Source organism: Tiliqua scincoides, chromosome 4 (genome assembly GCF_035046505.1).
Source record: "Tiliqua scincoides isolate rTilSci1 chromosome 4, rTilSci1.hap2, whole genome shotgun sequence".
In the NCBI taxonomy this organism is placed as follows: domain Eukaryota; kingdom Metazoa; phylum Chordata; class Lepidosauria; order Squamata; family Scincidae; genus Tiliqua; species Tiliqua scincoides.
The window spans coordinates 85,779,534-85,791,640 of record NC_089824.1 but is presented as its reverse complement, the minus strand read 5'-3'; the positions used below and the strand labels follow the sequence as shown (position 1 = coordinate 85,791,640).

Sequence of the window (12,107 nt, the reverse complement as noted above, 5' to 3'; positions counted from 1 at the left end):
ACTGCCTGGCCCAGAAGGGAGACCCCCCATTCCACCCTCTCCTGCCCAGAAACTCCCCCTCCCCACCTCTGAAACACCCTCCCATCACCTTCTCCCAGCTTTTTTGCCAGTTGACATGAAACTCACATTACAGCACATTTGCAACACTCGGAGCCAGCACAGGGAGGTCTGCCCTGGCACAACAATATTAGGATTCAATATTAGGAAACAACTCCACCCCAGGAGCACAGACAATTACTAATTACTGAAGACCAGACCAGAAGGCTCAGCACATATTTGACAGCACGAGGCCTCCCATCTCCGAGTCTGACTTGAGAAGAGGAAGCAAGAACCTGAGCACAGGTTCATATGCCATTTTCATTAGGGTCAGATCCTGTTGTGCAGACTGGCACGGAACATCTTCCAGTCAGTTGATGGCAAAATCTTAAGGGATATTCGAGAAGTGCCATTTACATCCCCCAAAAGGAGTGCTTGGAATCATACAACAGAGCCCCCAAACATCTCAGTGCCTCTTTAAATGACAAGTCATCCTGCAAACCTTTTATCGGTTTTTCCGTTAACATGTATATTTTCCCCTCATAGGCTCTGGATTTTGAAAAGAAAAGACAGTTTACTCTGAAAGTGGAAGCTGCCAACCCTCATGTGGATTCCAGATTCCTGTATCTTGGGCCATTCAAAGATGTTGCAACTGTTCGCATTCTGGTTGAAGATGTAGACGAGCCACCAGTGTTCAGCAGACCAGCATATGTACTGGAAGTGAAGGAAGATGTCCACATAAACACGGTCATAGGAGCTGTAACGGCCCAGGATCCTGACATTGCCAAGAATCCTATAAAGTAAGCATATCAACCGTTGCCTTGCACATGCCTGATCTTAGCTGATCTTGGAAGCTAAACAGGGTCAGGCCTGGTTAGTATTTGGATGGGAGACCACCTGGGAATACCTGGTGCTGTAGGCTTATACCATAGTCTTTCGAGACTGAAGGTTGCCAACTATCAATCATTTCAGTTTTTATTACTGACCTCTGGGTAGAGAAATGGATGTCACTTCTAGACCTCCTCATGAGTCATTACGATTCTTTTATCATAGAGTATATACAGGTCCAACCTTGTTATACAATGCTTTTTTTATACACGGATTTGACTCAACACGAATGGCCCCTGCAAATGAGAAGGAATGTGCTGATCCCGGAGAAGGGGAAAAATGCATCCCTTTAAAATCACAGTTTAAAAAATTGCTTTTTACTGTTGTAGAGAGACAGTCATGCAAGTGATTGCAGGTATAACCTAATTATCCACAGATTTTTCTATCTCAACCTGATGAGAAGTACCCTTTAAATTAAAGGAAAATAATCTTTTAACAATAGCCTCATTAATACGAGAGAGGGCTGACAATCCATCAATCATTCTCTCTCCAGGCACAAGGCAAACCCCTCCCTTGCCCCTGAGCATGTGAAAGAAAGCTAAATGGCAGTGATAATAACCTCCATTCTTTCCCCCTCACTGTGGCTCCTGGTGAAGGTGAATTGCTGCCTCCTAGTGAAGCCTATGTAAGCACCTGCAGAGAGACTGATTGCCTCTGTGTACATTTCAAAAGGTCAGCAAGGCTGTCTTTAAATCACTGGAGCAAAGGGACTTCATTTTTTAAATTGATTTGCTTTCATGCATTTTTTGCCATCATCATGAGTTCTGGAAATGGAACCCTCTCGAATAATGAAACTCAACCTGTACATCATTGGCTTAGAAGTAAATATAACCGTATCTGTAAAGGGAACATTTCCGACATATTTTCAAATGTAAATTTTGGAACAGCATATTGGAATGCAGATATCAATGAGATATTGTTCATCTGAGATTGAATGAAAGAGGTCAAGCCCTAAACGAAGGAGGGAATCCAGATGGAGTTTGGCGATGCTTATGTGTCACTAAAATCAAGAGAACAGATGTTTAAATGCTCAAGTCTCATTGAGTTCAGTGGCACTTCTCCAGAAGGGCAGAAGGGCAGGAAGCCAGCAAAACAGGTCCCTTCAAACTGCAGTTGCTTTTTCACTCTGTCACACTGTGCCTCATGCTGGGGATGGAGCTGTAGTTTAGTGGTTGAGCACATAGTGTGCACATGGAAGAGATCTCCAGTTCAGACTGCTGGCATGACTGGGAAAGACTCTTGGCTAGTCCAGTGTGCACAGTACCAAGCTAGATGGGTCAATCTCCTGACCCAATAAAAGACAGAGGGGAAGCTGAATTTTAACCTGTGCTGGCACAACCAGGCTGCACACACTGCGCAGTATGTAGTGCAAGTTAGGAGGTGGCTGGAGGTCTCTTCAGGGTAAGGGGATATTTTTCCCTTTACGAAGAGTAACACCCCAGCCAACTTTATGGGGTTACTCGGATCTCTGCCAGCTATATAGTGCCAGCTATATAACTCTTAAGTGGTCTGGTATAATGCTGGCTGTCCCAGGAGGGGAGTTAGGATACGTCAGAGGCCTCAGGGCCTCAGCTGATACCACCCCTGTTCTGCCCTCCCCCACCCAGAAACACCCTCCCCGCACCCTTTCCCAATCCCTGCTGTGCTCTGCACCTTACCTGCCTGTGCCGGCGGCCATCGGGCTAAAGGCAGCACTGGTGGTGTGGCGGAGGCCACTCTGCTGGTGCCTCTTACTCACCAGGTGTTGTGGAGCGCTTTATAGCACCTTTGCAACATCTTCCACCAGTGCAGGGACCACTGTGCTGGCGGAACTGAAAGACAGGATTGCGCTGTCATGTACTCAGGCCAGATAGGTCTCACACCCTGTGCCTGAAATTTGGATAGGAAAGAAAAGGATGATTTAGCAAATACAGACTGTGAGAGATAATGTGTACCAGCCATGTACCTGACCGTGCACTTATTAATCTCTCAGGCATGTCCAAGACTATATTCAAGTGGTGGGACAGTCCTCTGCACACATTATGTCCAATCTTTGTGATTGTCTCTGAGTTGTTCTTCCTGCGTGGCACATATGTGCTACCTTGTCTTAGAACTGTGGTTTTGATGATGAGGGGTGTGGTTTATAGTGATATCAAAAAAAAAATAATAAAGGATAGCAGAACACTGAAGTTTCTCTGCAGAACTATGGAGGAATTGAGGTTCTGCAAGGTCAGAAAAAGCCTCCCTCTCTACAGCAAAAACAATGCACTTGCAGAAAAATTGTGAGGTTTCTGGGGTGACTGGGTGGATGCGTGGGAATTACATAAAGGTGGGGCACAGAGGAAAATGACAACTGGATAGGCAAGAACCAGGATGCTTGTGCTGGATGCAAATAGAGGTGCTTAGGTTTCTCTAGACATAACACCAAGAAATAAAGTAAGGAATGCTCAGGGTAAAATAATACGCAGAAAGAAAAACAAAGCTAGGGGGTCTGTGCTGCCATTCACACCTGTAAGGAAGATGTGATCCTCAAGAGCCTTTTCTGGTGCAATTTTTCTGAGTGTCTGCTAAGATCTTTGAGGAGAAATGAGAGCAGCAGCATCTTGACAGTGATTCTCCCCACCCCCAGCTCCACACATCATCATAAGCGTAAATGCTAACTCTGACTTTCCCTCTGAGTTTGGGGGAGGATGCAATTAGACCATTATATGTACTACTTGTCACTTACTTGTCAGGTTTCCCTGACAGTTAGAAATGAAACCTTCAGACATTTGATGTTACGTTGAAAACCCTCAATTTTTTCCACTTGACTGTAGCTTTAAAAAGGAAAAAGAAAAAAATACAACCTAAGCACAGAGCACTGTCAGTTTGAAAACCCTTTGAACTCCCATTAAAGAATACTTCATAATATCATTATGAAAATGCTTAGTGCGGGGAAAAATTAACACACATCCCTTGGTGGCCCACATATCTTCTTGACTTGTAGATGCATAAAACACGAAGATGCTGTATTTAAGAAAGCAATTAGGAGAAGGTCTCTGAGGTGTGGAGTTTGTAAAAATCTGCCGTTGGCACGAGCCAATTGACTGACGTATACTTTTTGTCAATAGAATACCATTTTAGTAGGTGATTTCCCTTCCCTGCCTGGGTCCTGAATTACAATTCAGGTGAATAAATGCTTTCATTTCACACAGTGATATACAACCATCATATTAGACTTGATAGTTTCCAGTCCTGGCTTCATTGAAACTCCAGCCCTCTTAAAATCTTGTGGTAGGGGAGAGCTAGACAATATTCGACCCAAGCAGCATTGCCACATTCCATTGCAATGTGCAGCTATGGGCGTATCTAAGGTATGGCAAGCCAGGCCATTTTCCCTGGGTGGTACTGAAGGGGGGCACTGGGTGAGGACTTACCAGGGCAGCAAGCAGTGGCAGTAGCATGCCCCCCCATCCATGGCACTCTGGGTGGTTCTGGCCTCTCAGTGGAGGGGCGCTCATTGCCTGCAGGTGCCCCCCCCACCCTCCCAAGGGTCCCTTTGGCTCCAAAACGGAGCACTTCTGGGAGCGAGGTGTAGCACACAAGTGCAGGGGCAACTTGATGATGCAGGGAAGGGTCACAGTGCTGCCTCACTGCATCACCCCACCACAGGCACCATTAGGCCCCGAAATTCAGCTGTATACAGCCAGAGAGAGAGAATACCAAGGAATTGCCCCAAAATGATTAGCAACCTGCTATTTGGCAAAGAAGCTTACAGCAAGTACTACAGAAAGAACAGTAATTGCTCATTACAGTAAGTGCTACAGTGTCCCTGGGCATGGTCTGTATACACATGATGCAGCTACCTTGTTGAAGCTAAGCAGGTCGGGAATTTCTTAGTGCCTGAGTGGGAGACCTCTTTTGAACCTCATGTAGGGCACCCTGAGTTCATAGAAGAAAGGTGGGATATAAATAAAAGAAGTTGTATTTTCCCAAAAGATCAGATTTTCAATGTGTTCTTAGATCCAACTTGGTCACTAGTATCTCACCTGCTGAAGCTGCTGTGATAGTTCAAAGAGCTGTACTGGTCCATTTCAAAGCACAAATAAATCATTTACCCTGGCATAGTACATTTATCTTTTAGCACAGTTCAACCTCTAAATCAGCGGTTTTCAACCGCTGTGACACGGCACACTAGTGTGCCGTGAGGCTGCCTCAGGTGTGTCGCGGATCCAAGGAGTCAGGCGGCAGCAGCAGCTGCTGCGCACATGGGAGAAGCGGCGGCTTGGAGCTTTGCACAGCAGCAGGAGAAAAAGGAGCAGCTGCGTAGGGGCTTGAACACTCCTGCTGTTGCTGGTGCCTGCCCCCAGCGCTGATTGGGCAGCCAGCCAGGCAGCTAGAGAAGCCTAGAAGAGCTCCCAGCAGGCGGAACGTGGAGGGAGTGAGGGCGAGGAGGGAGTGAGAGTGAGAGCGAGCCTGAAGGTGGACGCAGGTAGGAGCCAGAAGCAGCTGGCTGGAAAGGATTGGAGAGACCCTTTTCCTTGTCTGCAATGACCCAAAGTGACCCTGCCTGCATTGCCTCCCCTGGCAGGGTTTTGGCAGGAAGGGCACTGGGCCACAATCCTATCCACACTTACCTAGGAGTAAGCCCCATTGACTATGATGGGGCTTACTTCTGAGTAGACGTACAGAGGCTTGGTCACACTCTTTCTTGAATGAATGAGCAGGCAAGTGATGCTTTTCTTCCCCCCCACCTCCTCCCCTCCTGCATACATATCCCCCATCATAACTGCAGTTAAACCCTCTCTTTCTGCCCCTCCCCTCCCTCTTCCCCACCTTCCAAAGTTCTGAGGGTGCCTCCCATTCTCTCTCTCTCTCTCTTCCCCCACCCCAGTGAATTCTGCACTTGTTTCAGCCACATCTCCTCACTGTCCCTCACAGCACATTTCTATTTCTCCTGTGTGCTCAGTCTCATCGCTGTTTGCCAACACTTTTTGGCATATCAGAGCATGTCACTTGATAACAGTTTGAACAGACCTGCTTCAAAACCTTTCCAGAAACCACATACACCTCCCTCTCCAAGCTTCTTGGGAATTTCTTTCATTGTCATGTAAGGCTGCCATCCTAACCACACTTTCCTGAGAGTAAGCCCCATTGAAGAAAATAGGACTTACTTCTGGGTAGACCTGATTAGGCTTGTACCCTTAGTTGTATTAATTAAATTAATTGTAACATAATGTAATTAAAAACTAGTAGTGTGCCTTGACAACTTTTCAGCCTTGTTAGTGTGCTGTGAGCTGAAAAAAGTTGAAAATGGCTGCTCTAAATTCTCTACATGTTCAAAGGGTGTGCAGAAATTCCAAACTAGATCAGGATCTCTTGTCTTCTTTTTTTCTCTTTTGCTCCATAAGTGATTGTGCAAACAGTAGTACAGTGATTGTCTCTGATCAGTGGACTTCATAATCATTTGATAGTATATCAGTGTTTCCCAAAAGATGATTCAAGACCCACCAGTGGGTCATGACCTAATTGTTGGTGGGCTGCAAAACTGAAACTGACATGCTGAAAGTTGACTAGGAAAATGTATTGAGCCCAACGGAAATTGAAACTGAGCTACATGTGTGCATTTACTCACATGTAGGTGATCATGCCTCAAACCACTTCAAAGGGCAGACCGAGAGGAATGCAACGCCACCAGAATTGTCCTGATCCCGTGAACACAGGCCCCCAAAAATTATGGAGAAAAAGTCCTCCCCCCACAAGCTGACAAGAAAAATGCATTGAGCTCTATGGAAAGTGATTCAAAAATGTCAAAATTGAAACTCAAAACTGAAGGATGTGGGCCAAGTAGATGTTTTCTGGTTTCTGAAAAATTTGTAATTCATGTATCTCTTTAAAAACATAAATAAGGAACAGCAGAAAAACAATCTGCCAAAAAAAATATTTAAATTTCTGGAACATATGGACTAGATCAGGGGAGTCAAATATAAGGCCTGGGGGCTGGATGTGTCCTGTGGAAGCTTTTTATCTGACCCTTAGGCTCTCATCTGCTGAGCAGTGCTGAGATGTTACTGCTGAAAGGGCAGCCCACATGAAAATTGGGCTCTCCCATATCTTGAAATATGATCAAGATTTGTGTGTTTTCTCTTCTGTCATTTGCAGCTAATGAGTTCCTAAGTGAGAAAAAGTGCTTATTTTTTGTAATGACATCACTTCCTGCCTAATGACATCACTTCCAGCCCTTCCAGCTCTCAGCAGGCATCATGAATGCTATTAGGCCTTCAGTATAAAACGAGTTTGACACCCCTGGACTAAATGCTACTCAGACTTTTGCATTCCCACTCTACCCATCTTATATTTAATATTATTTATGCATATGGTTTCATTGGCATCTATATGTATTTATTATCCTTCTAGCTTCTTAATTTCCCAGGATTTGGAAGGAATAAAATCCCCAAATCTGACATACTCGCACCAGTAATTTCATTTAAAAATGTAAAAATGAGTTTGATGTTGTCAACTCAATTCTAAATCGGCTATGATCTGTAAATCAAAGTCACCACCAATTCAACAGAGTTAGCAGCCCTTGATCAAATGAGACCTTGGATTATTTAAATGGAATGAACGCAATTACAGGGTAGCCTATTAAAAGCATCCTTCTAGGTCAGGGTTAATGATATAATTAGAATGTGCTTTCCTAACCTTGACATGCATTCTTTTTTTTCCTGAATAGGAAAAAATTATATAAAATTAACATTTTGCCAAGCCACAGTGAAAAGTTCATTAGTGCTATGTCGAGCTGAACCTTCTATTTTGCAAGAGCTCCTCCATCAGAAATCAGAACTTTCTAATCTAAGAAGTTTTGTTTTCCTGTAATACAGGTTGGGCATCCCTTATCTGGAATTCTGAAATCCAAAGTATTCTGGAAACCACAACTTTTTTGAGTGCCGACATGACACCACAAGTGGAAAATTCTATATCTGACCTCATGTGATGGGTCAAGCAAAATTGTTTAAAATATTATATAAAATTACCTTCAGTCTATTAGGCAGTAGTTCTCAAACTGGTGGGTTATGACCCACCAGTTTGTGTAAAACAGGGGTGTCCAAAGTTTTAGGCAGGAGGGCCACATCAGCTCTCTGACACTGTGTCAGGGGCCGGGGGAAAAAAGAATTAATTTACATTTAAAATTTGAATAAATTTACATACGTTTACATAAATGAATAGATTAAAGACGAACTTATATGAATGAATGAAGGTCTTGCAATAGCTCAAGGCCTAGCAAAGGCCTTGCACAAAGCAAGGCTGGCCTTTCCTTTGCTGCCGCTGCTGCATCACAGATGTGAAACAGCAAGCAGTGGAGGGAGTCCTCATCCCACAGCTCACGCGAGAGGTCAAACAGTTGCCCTCACACTGTGAGCAGTTGCGTCGGGCCAGTGCGGGTTCCAACACATCTTTGGAGGGCCAGAGGCTCATTGGAGACTGGGGGCTTCCTGAGGGCCGCATTGAGAGGCCTCGAGGGCCGGATGTGGCCCCAGGGCCGGGGTTTGGGCACCCCTGGTGTAAAACTTCCCCCATCCCTTCATGGGGCAGGGAAAAAGGAGAGGCAGCAACATGATCTCCAGGATCACATTACTAATGGGAGCAACAGAAGGTGCTTTTATTCACTGTGGACTTATGCAAGCAGCAGGAGGTGCGTGGAGTTCCACGCATCTCTCCGCAGGGCTCCTTGAGGCTTAGGATGTTGAAAAAAAGCAAACACAAACTACTTCCAGTTTGTGAACGCAGCCAGGATGTGGTTTGTGCTTGCTTTTTTTTTTTGACATTCCAAGTCTTGGGGAGCCCTACAGAGGGCTGCGTGGGGCACTCCGCACCTGTTGCTGTTTGCACATACCCACAGCGTGTAAAAGCACCCCACAATCCTCCTTAGCCACATGATCCTGGGGATCACGTCACTGCCATCCCCCCTCCCCCGCAAAGACTTACTTTGGGGGTAAATTTCCCAAAAAGTTTGAGAACCACTGGTATATATAAAACGTAAATGAATTTCATGTTTAGACTTGGGCCCCACCCCCAAGATCTCATTAGGTATATACAAGTATTCCAAGATATGGGGAAATCTGATATTCTGGTTCCAAGCACTTTGAATAAGGGATGCCCAATCGGTATTAATATTCAAATAGAGACCTTAAAAAAAATTGCAGAATGCAAGGATGAGAGCTTAGCTAAAATCCCGTTGGCTTTCAAGCAAAAAGAGGTCTAAGCTATCTTCATTCTGTCCCTGCAGATGGTGGATGAAGATCAGGACCCCCACTGCATCACCCAGAAGGGTCACAAATGACCCTTAGCCCCCTCTCTGGTCGGTTGGCAGGAGAAAGACCAAATGGATAGAATCCTTGAGCACTTTGGCTTTCTGAAGAGGAAAGAGTTGGTTGATAGTGTGGGGGAATAGGGGAAGTTTCCGACTTCTCCCCCCGAGCTCCCACCACCTTACAGATTATCAGATCTGAGATAGCACTGGCTCTAGAGAGAAAGGAGGGAGCTGGTTTTAGCTGTGAAACTGCTGGAAGGTGTCACATACTGCTGCCCATTATTCCACTTTTGCAGGGAAGAAAAAAGAAGAGCAAGCTCTTAGCTCCCATCCCACTTGAGATGAAAGTTCAGGCACTGATTTTCACTGTTATCACCCTGGAGTGTGCCTGTGAAGTGCCAGGGCACTGTCATTTCTCTAGGGCATCGCTCCCCAAACACCTACACCAGGGGTGCCCAAACCCCGGCCCTGGGGCCACTTGCAGCCCTCGAGGCCTCTCAATGCGGCCCTCAGGGAGCCCCCCATCTCCAATGAGCCTCTGGCCCTCTGGAGATTTGTTGGAGCCTGTACTGGCCTGATGCATCTGCTCTCAGCATGAGGGCGACTGTTTGACCTCTCACATGAGCTGTAGGATGAGGGCTTCCTCCACTGCTTGCTGTTTCACTCTGTGATGCAGTAACGGCAGCAAAGGAAAGGCCAGTCTTGCTTTGTGCAAGGCCTTTTACAGGCCTTGAGCTATTTCAAGAACTTCAATCATTCATATAAGTTCATCTTTAATATAATCACTTATGTAAATGTATGTAAATTTATTCAAATTTTAAATGTAAATTATTTATTTTTTCCCCTGGCCCCCGACACAGTGTCAGAGAGAAGATGTGGCCCTCCTGCCAAAAACTTCGGACACCCCTGACCTACAGAGAAGTTTGTATTGTTGCTGCTGGGACATTCTCTGTCCTTCCCCTAAAGCCTAAATCAGTTGTCTCCAAACCATGGACCACTGCATTCAGAAAAAGGCATCCCTGCGCAGTGCTTCAGTGTCTTGTTTTTCCAGCCAATGTGCTCAGAACCTCATGCCGGGCAGCCGCTTCTGCTGCCCTTCACCTCAGCAGTCTCTGCCTCAATTTCTGGGTGGAAGCGACTGCCCAGCACAAGTTTTCTGAGCAGATCGGCTGGAAAGATAAGTCACTGCAGCATGGAACAGAAAGCGCTGCACCGCGCAGGGATGCCTTTTTTCTGAATCTGGCCCGCAGGCTGTGGTTTGAAGCCTACTGGCCTAAATGATGTACATCTCCAGTGTTTCCTGAGCGCCCCACCGCTAAATGAAATAGTTTAGCATCAGGCTGTAAATTAAGATTTTTTTGCCATTGCTTCTGATAACAATGTGACACACAGTCTACTAAATCCATGACATTTGGATTTCTGGATATCAGACTCCAATTTGAAAACCCAACATCGCTAATCCCCAGTTATCTGAACACGTGAAGGATGTATGCTTAAATCTCACTGAATAACTTGCCAAATCCATCCTGTGTTGCTACTGCCAACTTTGAGTATGTCTGAGAGGTATTAATTGCTACCCCAGCTTGAGGTCCAAGGTTTTGAAACTCATATAATTTCATGAGAATTGTTGCTAGTGTACGGCCTTTGAAGTTGATGAACACAAACTCCTCAAGTTCCAGGCTTTAAAAAGGTCACTGGCAGAAGTTCTTTTCTTTCGCAGTTAAAAAAAACAACTCTCTCATGATCCCTAATTCACTTTAATCCATTCATCAAATGTCACAATGGTCACCTACAGAACTACTGTAAAGTCCTAACCTAATGGGAGCTCTACAGGACCACAAGATCAGACCGTCCATGATTGTAACTGAAGCTGTTGCCTCAGGCACCAGATTAGTCAGGGTGGGGGGGAATGGGACGCCCATCTCTGTCCACCTACTTGCCTCCACTGTGCCTCCTTCCACTCCCTGGATTAGAAAAGGAAGAGGGTGACAGGGAGAAAGAGGAAGTGTGGAGGGGAGGAGAGTGCTAAGCTAGGACATTGGAAAGTAGGAGGAACAGAGGCTGGCTTATCATGGGCAGGGGCAGCTTGCCACCTCAGGCTTGGCCCTGCATGACCAGCATCTCATGGAAATGTTCTTAGGCCTGCAACAGAATTAATTAGATGGTAGAATTCTGTGGTGATAAAATGAGCTCTACCACTTCAGCCTGTAGGTAGAGGTGTCTGAAAATGGTTTTATTTATTTTACTCAGAAACAAACCCATTGTGCTCAGTAAGACTTAAGCTGTAATCCTATCTTACTCACTGGAAACAAACACTTCTAGCTAGAGGTGATAGATCATATTTATGGAAGCTCCCTAAAACAAACAAGTGCTTGCAAGCATACAACAGGAAGCCCACACGTACCTTTCCCTCAATGTGCTTAGAATGGGATGCAGCAATGCCTACATGAGGGCAAGACGACAAGATTCAAGCAGCCACTTCGCAGCTTGCCCTCAGAGGGGGAATGAGTTGAATCGAACTTTCTACAGCCTGTATTTCAGAGGCCTGGACAATCAGTTACTTCTGGAGAGTCTTCATAGTACTTGCAAACATCCCAGCTACTTTATGTACTAAGGGCAGTGTCAAAGCAGAAGTAGCACTACTCTATGCAAGAGCCAGCCCTTTGGTTATGCTTACAAGTTGTCCTGCCCCATAATAATGAGCAGGTGAATGAGGTGATAACAACAGTGACTGGAGAGGTCTCTTTATGACTACAAAGCTGGCTCCTTGCCCTTATTGTCGAGGAGGGAGTAGCTCCTTATCTGGTTGTCCAGTGGAATGCAGCTTCAAGGACACAGCCCACAACGTAGAGAGTACACAGGCACAAGGAAATCCATCACCATTTCAGTGCGTATTTACAAATTTACAATAATA

General features: G+C 45.5%; 1 protein-coding gene across 3 annotated transcripts in view; it reads left to right on the top strand.

Moving 5' to 3' along the window:
- The window catches only part of LOC136649280 (cadherin-6), a 78,900-nt gene that overhangs the window by 54,527 nt on the left and 12,266 nt on the right, over nucleotides 1–12,107 (top strand). For all 3 annotated transcript variants that reach the window (XM_066625793.1, XM_066625792.1, XM_066625791.1), the window contains one exon: nucleotides 583–836. In XM_066625793.1, the coding sequence (XP_066481890.1) occupies nucleotides 583–836 (254 nt within the window). The remainder of the gene's footprint in view (nucleotides 1–582; nucleotides 837–12,107) is intronic.